The sequence below is a fragment of the Etheostoma cragini genome, unplaced genomic scaffold (genome assembly GCF_013103735.1).
Source record: "Etheostoma cragini isolate CJK2018 unplaced genomic scaffold, CSU_Ecrag_1.0 ScbMSFa_1523, whole genome shotgun sequence".
Lineage (NCBI taxonomy): Eukaryota > Metazoa > Chordata > Actinopteri > Perciformes > Percidae > Etheostoma > Etheostoma cragini.
In genome coordinates, this window is record NW_023265587.1 from 319,135 (window position 1) to 328,165 (window position 9,031).

General features: G+C 48.0%; 1 protein-coding gene across 3 annotated transcripts; it reads left to right on the plus strand.

The window, feature by feature from the left end:
• The first annotated feature begins 2,355 nt into the window (after window positions 1–2,355).
• On the plus strand, window positions 2,356–8,817 carry net1 (neuroepithelial cell transforming 1). Of its 3 annotated transcripts, XM_034865391.1 has the most exons (10): window positions 2,356–2,623; window positions 5,238–5,345; window positions 5,464–5,628; window positions 6,072–6,134; window positions 6,377–6,550; window positions 6,661–6,918; window positions 7,029–7,199; window positions 7,321–7,507; window positions 7,606–7,948; window positions 7,979–8,817. In XM_034865391.1, exons 1-10 carry the CDS (start codon window positions 2,531–2,533, stop codon window positions 8,058–8,060), a joined length of 1,644 nt encoding a protein of 547 aa, XP_034721282.1. In that variant the 5' UTR covers window positions 2,356–2,530; the 3' UTR covers window positions 8,061–8,817. The 3 variants fall into 3 exon arrangements, with proteins under 3 accessions (XP_034721282.1, XP_034721281.1, XP_034721283.1); XM_034865390.1 differs by having other exon boundaries at window positions 7,606–8,817; XM_034865392.1 differs by lacking the exon at window positions 2,356–2,623 and adding an exon at window positions 5,019–5,141 and having other exon boundaries at window positions 7,606–8,817.
• Window positions 8,818–9,031: the final 214 nt, after the last annotated feature.

The following is a 9,031-nucleotide window of genomic DNA, read 5'->3' on the forward strand; positions in this document are numbered from 1 at the left end:
CCCCCCCCCCCCCCCCCCCGTTCAGCTGATGAGTCTGATGACTGCTTTCTTTAAAGCAAAGGCCACAGACTGCTTTGATAATTAGCTAAACTACTAAAAATGGCCCAGTATTTATAACTTTGTAGTGAGTTAATTAGCATATTGGACAGAATTTGTCGTCAATTTCAAAACATTTTCAGGACCTAATGAAGGGCAAAACACTCCCTCTTTGATGTTTTGTCGAATCAACCGTGGCTTTGATAAGACTTTTATCTCATTGTGACCGTATCTGTCGCCAGTGATAGCACTGATGTGGTAAGTTAAAGTCTTGAATGGAAGCTGAAGGAACTCCCTTCCCTAACTGTACTTCAGTTATCTGTTTGGGAAAGATAAATCAGCTGTTGTCAAAGGTAGATAAGGTAGATCAAGAGGCTGGTTGATCCAGATCATCTGTATTGATTTATGCATAGAAACTGAATTCATCATTGATTTATCAACCCTCTTTTTGTTCAATGAGTCTTTTTACCCTAGAAAATGACAGAAATTAGTCTTTTTACTCTAGAAAGTTACAGAAATTCGTCTTTTTACTCTAGAAAATGACAGATATGAGCCTTTTTACTCTAGAAAATGACAGATATGAGTCTTTTTACTCTAGAAAATGACAGATATGAGTCTTTTTACCCTAGAAAATGACAGAAATGAGTCTTTTTACCCTAGAAAATGACAGATATGAGCCTTTTTACTCTAGAAAATGACAGATATGAGCCTTTTTACTCTAGAAAATGACAGATATGAGTCTTTTTACTCTATAAAATGACAGAAATTAGTCTTTTTACCCTAAAAAATGACAGATATGAGCATTTTTACTCTATAAAATGACAGATATGAGTCTTTTTACTCTATAAAATGACAGAAATGAGCCTTTTTACTCTAGAAAATGACAGATATGAGCCTTTTTACTCTAGAAAATGACAGATATGAGCCTTTTTACTCTATAAAATGACAGAAATTAGTCTTTTTACCCTAAAAAATGACAGATATGAGCATTTTTACTCTATAAAATGACAGATATGAGTCTTTTTACTCTATAAAATGACAGAAATGAGTCTTTTTACCCTAGAAAATGACAGAAATTAGTATTTTTACTCTAGAAAATGACAAATTAGTCTTTTTACCCTAGAAAATGACAGAAATTAGTATTTTTACTCTAGAAAATGACAGAAATTAGTCTTTTTACTCTAGAAAATGACAGAAATTAGTCTTTTCACTCTAGAAAATGACAGAAAGTCAGAAGATCTCAAGTTTGAGAAGCTGGAAGCCTTTTTTTGGGCATAATTAAAGACTTTTATAGACCTTTAGACTCCATTTCTTATGTACCAAAAGAAATGGGAGGAGGATAATATTTCTACTGTGTGCTCATGTCGAGCCCAAATACCTGAAATATAAATGCTGAAAATGTCAACTTTTTGACTCTATATTATCAAAATGGGTGCAGAAGAGCATTCCTCAGGGTCACTGGTAACTTTCCCTCGGTCCTGTGAGGGGTGAAAATACTCAAAATGTAGAGCCCGACCAATAAAGGATTTTTAAGGCCGATAAAATACAAATATTTTGTATTTTAAAAACCTGATTTATCTTTTTGTAAATCCAGAAACGTGTAACACAAACAGATTTCCCTAACATTAGTCGCTAAAATAACATAATAATTTGTTTTATTGTCACAACAGAACAGATGCATATCAAAATATATTAAAGTTATGCTAAATAAAATGCATAAAAACACAAATTTAAGACATGAAACTTAAAGTCTTTTGATCAGGGACGTTGTAGATCGCCCTCTGGTGGACAAACTACGCAACTCCATCACTCATAACATGGTGGACCGTCCGTTTTTATTTAATTTTTTTCAGATTCAGATTGCTTTAGTTGTTAGTATAAATGACTCTCATGAATGAATATTTAAAAAAAGATCTTCATCTAGCAGATATTGATAGATTGGGAAATGCCTAATATCGACCCACCGACTGGTCAAGCTCTAATATAATATTGGGCAAGGTTCCATTTCTTGTCCAACATTCATTTGACCTCATCCGAGTTGTTTGTGTCCCCTTCGTTTAACAGTAAGCTTGACTCATTACGTTAGAATATCTCACTGCTGTGATAGTAACCGATAATGATACAGTCGGGGGATGCGTCCACAGAGCCTGCAGGCGGCTTCTGCCCACTTCCAAGTAAGTAAACCTGATCTGCAGCCCTGAGGGCTGAGCTCCTCCCCCATGACTCCTCTGCTTATAAAGCCCTCCCCGCCTCAGCCAGCCTCAGACCAAAGATTAGAAAGTGTGTGTGTGTGTGTGTGTCTGTGAGAGGAGCTAGCCAGAGAAACCCTGGCTCACATGGGAAAGAGGAGAGAAGTTATTTATTTAAGTTTTTATTACTCGCGCAGCCCTCGACTTTCATCGACTTCATTTCCTCTGCTGTGGATTACTTGAAGCTGACACGCCGGGATTAACAACAACAACAACAACACACAAAAGGATATTTATTAAAAGCTATGGTGGCTTACGATGAACTGGGTAGCCTGGTGCCTATCAAACGGACTCTGCAGGTCATAGACTACCAGAACCAAGCCAACAAGGAGTCCGAGGTGAGATGCAGAGATAACTGGGTGTTGTGGAGACGTTGGTGCCTTGTTTAGCGGGTTACCTGTGCCTTGCTTTGAGTCAATGTTTGCCAGGAACACCTCTAGATGAGGTCATATCTTTGTGTCAGATTGTGAGTGAATCAGCGCCTAACCCTTTTTTTTTTCTTTGTTTTATCTTGCTTGGGCACACTGTGTTGGGGTGTGTGTGTGTGTGTGTGTGTGTGTGTGTGTGCTTTCAAATGCCTTGTTCCTGTAAGATGAGACTTTGAGCCTTAGATACCGCCTAACCTGAAAAAAGTTAATCATTGGATTACACTGCACCTATGAAGTTGGTAACAGTGCGTTAACACCCCCCCTTCCCTCTCCCCTCCTCTCTCTCTCTCTCTCTCTCTCAGTGTTGTGTATTCTCTGTCTCTTCATTTAAATAATGCATCCCAGCAGACAGCTCTTCCCTGGTGGGATATGGGTAGTCTGTAGGCTCAAAGGTACCACAACCAGCAAAAGCCGCAGGGGTGGGGGGGGGGGACTCTCAGTCAACAACCACTCGGTCTAGAATAACTTTGCGTTTCACTGCTGGCGTTTTGAGAAGAGAGTGCAGGTTATCTTTGATGCAAATTCAGCACTGCAGCACTGGGAGCATTCCTTGCACAATGAAAGGGAACACAGAAGTAGAAACCCAGCTGTAAATCACTACTTCAGTTTCTCCCTTCCCCTTTCTGAGGCTTGCGTGGTCCTCTTTCGGAAAGCGGTTTTGGGCGAGGATGTGGTTTCGTTGACCGTAAACCGCTCGATAAAGCAGAAGTCTTGAGAACAATTCATGAGGCGAGACCCGCTTTCACACAACTGCACACACGAGGCAACTCCGCGCTGACTCATTGACGACCTCGACTCTTTCATTGGCGCTATTAGCTCGAGCTGTGCTGTAATCCCGGGAGCACATCTGGGGTATTAGCACAAGGTTGCATCAAAGGGAAAGCACAGGAAGCACTTTTGCCGTCCCTGAAAGAGCTCCGCGCACATGTTCAGCATGTCTGCCTGGAGGTTCCCCTGATACTAGCTATCTGGAGCTGCAGCACAAACCCCCCCCCCCCGGATCCGTCTGGTTTCCTGAAGTGAGCCTGACTCTGACTCGGCGTAACTCCACAGAGTTCCCGGGTCAAGCCGCCAGGAATAGCAACTTTCTCTGTGTGTCTGCACTGCTGATAAACAAAGACCGGGACCGGTGGTCTTTTGTTATTCTGGGGGCCAGTTCCCAAAAGAACAGGGAGGGCTAAATGGCCAGCACACGCTTCCAGTATTTACTTTAGGTTTCAGTTGGGTGTCTTTGTCCCCTGGCCTTAAATCAATCACTTATTAGATTTAGACAAGTCTAGTCCCTCACAGACCAGTCCAAGGGAGTCTGTCTCTGCATGTAGACCCCAGTCAAAACCAGTAGACATGCTGGCCCCTGCCACTAGAGGGCTTGCTAAGTTCTCAAGGTCTGTCTGTCTGTCTGCTCTGGTCTGATGTGGAGACCCGGAGCGGAACAGGACTAGACCGCAGCCCTTAAGCCACGCCAGACTGAGTGGATCTGTTCCACAGCTGTGTCCGCAGAGCCCCCGAAGCCTCAATGGCTGCTCTGTTTTCCCAGATTCGCTGAGCCAAGGCAAAATCCCCTTTGGCCTGAGTCAGGAGAAAACTCATGCGGCTTTTTAGCTGTTGCTGTGCTTCATTTCAGAGACCAAGGCCCTCATTAGTGTGAAGTTCTTAAAATGCTAAATGTTTTGCGGCCAGTGATACTTTGGGGAATTCTGGATGGGGCTGTGTCACGTTTTTGGGGCTCTGTGGGCTGAAATCATTACTCCAGGTCTGCAGCTCTTTGATTCCCGCAGCCTAGTTGTTTTTGTTGGCCCGGGTCCAAGCTGCTCTCTCCTTTCTCTCTGCCTCGGGGCTGGTTGGGAGGAGGGGGGGGTCACCTCGCCCAGGTGTAGCGCTGTTCTCACGCGAGGCCTGTCGGAGAGCCTGCCTTGACTCGCGGCCGCAAACACCGCCGTGCAACCCTGCGCTGAGTAAACACTCGAGAGGGTGGTGGTCCTGACACACTCTCCATACTGGGAAAGGGAATCAGGATCCATTTATCTCACACAGCCCCTCTCAAGTGGAGTTATAGCTGTTGTCGGGCCAGATAGTAGCAGTGTGTGTGCAGGGAGGGGTGATGAACAGCTGAGAGCAGGTTCTTGTGCATTCCTGGCATTCCTCCAGACCCCCTTCCCCTTCCAGAGCAGCAGTCAGAAAGGGTCTTTGTGCTCAGTGGAGAGGCCTGGCTGCAAGACTCTTCACATGATAGAGCCAACAGCTGCTTCCTGCTCCTCAGGATCTGTGTCTGTCCGCCAGTCTGTCTGCGGCTCGACCCCGGCTCCAGCTACTCCTATTACCCCGACCCAAAGCGGGGAGTGAAGTCCATAATGAGGATTTATGACTCCACTTGATGCGTTTAATCAAGGAAGTCCCAAAGGAAGCATAAAGTGGACTTAGTGCCGAGGTCTGACGAGCTCATATCTGGTGTCGCTGACCGCAGAATGAGTGTTCAGAGATCAAATTGCCCGACTAATCTGTCCTTCCATTTTTGCCTCCTCAGGAACCCAGCACAAAGCGGGTCCGTCCTCTCGGCAGGGTGACGTCGCTAGCCAACCTCATCTCTCCGGTGAAGAATGGGGCCGTCCGGCGCTTCGGCCAAACCATCCAGGTAAGCTCCCGTGACATTAAACCCCAACCTCCACCCGACCCCTTGCTGTTCTGCATGTTACACCAACTTGGCTTTAAATTGCAACATGTCTGACATCCGGGGCTTCCTCTTTTCCTAGGCCTCTTTCCGGGGCGATGGCAAGTCGCCGGGCGTGCCCCAGAAGCCTTGCAGCAAAGCGGCGGCCCCCACGCCGCCCAAAAGGAGGAACAGCATGCTGTGGTCGGAGACGCTAGACGTCCACCAGAAGGGCACTTTCTCTACCAAAGAAATCAAGCGGCAGGAGGTGAGAACCAGCACTGAGACGTGAACATATAAGCCAACCGTTGGTCACGGTTAGGACGTCAAGGAGCCAGACAGTGGTGAATTCTTCCCGTCTACCAGACTAGTTCCACATGTGCCTGTAGTATATGTGTCAAACAGTCCCCCCAAGTCTGTGCAAGCTCACATATACCTAACATGCCAACAAACTAGCGCTCCCCTGCCCGTCATCCCCCCCTTGTCCTGCATAAGTCAGACATCTTGGCCAACTGTGAGAAGCCACAGACTCTGAACACATTTACACACAAAGAGCATGAAAGAGACTGAGAGAGCAGCCAGAGAGATTCAGTGGTCTGGCACCAGTCCAGTTTTACATTTAGTCTAGTGGTTGCAGTAATGTAATGACATCCTGATAAATGTGTTTGGCTAAAAAAGCATCTTTTTGTGCCTCCTCCCCCCCTTTCTCAGGCCATATTTGAGCTGTATCGTGGAGAACAGGACCTGATCGAGGACCTCCAGCTCGCACGCAAGGTTTGTACTTTTTAAAATCTCCGAGGCAGGGGGAGTACATATTAAGCAAACAGATTCAATCAAAGTCTGGCAGGCCTCCCACACAGCCAAGCCAAGGGCTATAAAAAGACAGGAATGATTCCTCTTCCCTTTCTCTCAAACCCTAAGTGCTCCTTCCAAGCTATTCATAGCATTCACCCCCTCCCTTTTTTTGGCCTGATGAGATGTTATTTGACGTTTTTTGGCTCCTCTCCTGTGCACAGGCGTACCACGACCCGATGCTGAAGCTCTCCATAATGTCGGAGGAGGAGCTCACGCACATCTTCGGCAACCTGGACGCCTACATCCCTCTGCACGAGGACCTCCTGGCTCAGCTCACCGAGGCCACGGGGCCAGACGGCACTGTGGGCCGCATCGGACAGATCGTCGTGAACTGGGTAAGGGTCCCGTCACCAAGGACCTCCGCTTCTTCGGCTGGGGCCAATCATCTGCACTGTTAGATTTTGGTAGAAGCGTGTGTTTACCAAGTGTCTCGTCTCCCCTCCAGCTGCCGAGGCTCAACGCCTACAAGAACTACTGCAGCAACCAGCTGGCCGCCAAGGCGCTGCTGGACCAGAAGAAGCAGGACCCGCGCGTGCAGGACTTCCTGCAGCGCTGCCTCGAGTCGCCCTTCAGCCGGAAGCTGGACCTGTGGAGCTTCCTGGACATCCCGCGCTCGCGCCTGGTCAAGTACCCGCTCCTGCTCAAAGAGATCCTGAGACACACCGCCGCGGAGCACCCGGACGCCGCCAGCCTGGAGGTAGCGGTAAGTCAAGGGGCCGGATTCGGTTTACGTCATCGTCAGATCCGCTGTCTTAGTGTCGCAGAAGTTCATGCTTTGGTTCCTCCTGTGTGTGTGTGTGTGTGTGCGTGCAGATCACCATCATCCAGGGCGTGCTGTCCGACATCAACATGAAGAAGGGCGAGTCCGAGTGCCAGTACTACATCGACAAGCTGGAGTACCTGGACGACAAGCAGAGGGACCCCCTGATCGAGCAGTGCAAGAGCCTGCTGTGTCACGGCGAGCTGCGGAACAAGAGCGGCACGGTGAGCCAAACACACACACACACACCCCTACACACACCCTTGTCATCAACACAAGCCTCACGTCCCGTACAACTGACCCACAACTGACCCCCCTGTACACCTGTTTGTCGTTTCCTTCCAGAAGCTGCATGTGTTCCTGTTCACCGAGCTGCTGGTTCTGACCCGCCCCGTCACCAGGAACGAGCGCCAGTGTTTCCAGGTGTACCGGCAGCCAATCCCAGTGCACGATCTCCTGTTGGAGGACCTGCAGGACGGAGACGTCCGAATGGGCGGATCCTTCAGAGGCGCTTTCAGCAACTCGGACAAAGGTAAGGCTTCGAATTATAAAGGTTTATAGCAGTTAACGTAGGAGTATAGTCTGTCTTGCTAATAGCTAATTCCAATTGTCCCCTGTCTCCGTCCACAGCCAAGAACATTTTCCGCGTGCGGTCTCAAGACCCGAACCAGGCGCAGTCCCACACCCTGCAGGTCAACGACATCTTCCACAAGCAGCAGTGGCTGAACTGCCTCCGCAGCGCCATCTCCGTCCACCAGCCGCCCGGCGAGCCCTCGGCGCCGCCGCCGGCAGCGAGCTCCGCCCGCTCCAAGCGCCGCCCGTCCTCCGTCTCCGCCATCGTCCACATGGAGGAGGCGGACGAGAACTGCCCGAGGCCGACCTCTCGGTCCGCCCCCTGCACGCCGTGCAGCAGCACGACGCCCAGCCCCACCACGAAGTCCCCCTTGTCCCGCTCCTCCTCGTCGTGTTCGACGTCGACGTCCTCCTCCTCGACGTCGCCGCTGTCCTCGCTCACGTCGCACAAACCCAAAAAGGACAAGAGGTCTCTGTGCTCTCTAGGGAAGAGGAAAGAGACGATGGTGTGAAGTGTTGCGCAAAAGGAGAAAATGGACTCCCGGGTGGACGTTTGTGTAAATGTTGAAGCAAAACAGCGAGGAGGAGCGTGGGACTTGTATTTATGTGTGTCTGCGTGCGTATTATGAAAACAGTGTTCTGTGTTACTGTCCTCTTCGGCAGCTATTTATCTTACCCCCCCCCCCCCCCCCAACCTCCATCCAAGTGCGTCCCACAGAGACCCAGTATTCTGGACAGACGATGCACGGCTTCCCCCAGCTCTGAAAAGGGGAAGCCCAACGAGAAGCAAACACATCTCACACACAAATCTGTGTGTTGTGTGGACAAGGATAGAGGTGTTGCATTCAATCCTGTCGACTGTTAATTTGATATTTAAGCATTGTTTTAGACCGTTTTCGGGGGCGCCTGATGAAAGTTTTACATTTTTATATTCTAAAATGTATTGTAGTCTTTGATAGGCATCATAAAGCAGCACTGTCTTAGCTTTTAGGTGAAGTTATTTGAAATTGTGAACATGTTTAGCAGGCAAGAAAGGAGGACAATTCCCCCCAAAAGATGATGATGATGATGATGATGATGTACTACACAAAGCAACAAATCTCTCTGTAAAAGTCTGATTTTGAGGTTAATAAGAAGACACGTCTTATTTGTATACATTCCTATAATGACAGATTCTAGGACCTGGACACTTTTATTTCTGCATTTACTGCAGTTCGAGGCATTTATTTAAATCCAGAGACAGATGAGACGTCCGTCTCTCTCTGTTTGGACACCACGCCGCGGTGGACTATGGTGGTAATAAATCATCTGATGTCCAATCATGACAAGAGAGATGAGGAGTTTTGTTTTGAAACAAAATTTTGAACTGAGCCATGTTGGTTTTTGAAAAAAGCGGACTTTTCAGAAGGAAACAGATCACTTTTCAGCGTAGCGTCTTGCATGGAGCTCTAGTTGTGGACACTGCGTAGCAGGACAGATTTAC

Coding starts and splice junctions, on each gene's coding strand:
- net1 (XM_034865390.1), top strand. CDS start 2,531: ATGGTGGCTTACGATGAACTGGGTAGCCTGGTGCCTATCAAACGGACT. Junction 6,551..6,660: donor GACAGATCGTCGTGAACTGG/GTAAGGGTCCCG, acceptor TCTCCCCTCCAG/CTGCCGAGGCTCAACGCCTA. Junction 7,508..7,605: donor TTTCAGCAACTCGGACAAAG/GTAAGGCTTCGA, acceptor CTCCGTCCACAG/CCAAGAACATTTTCCGCGTG.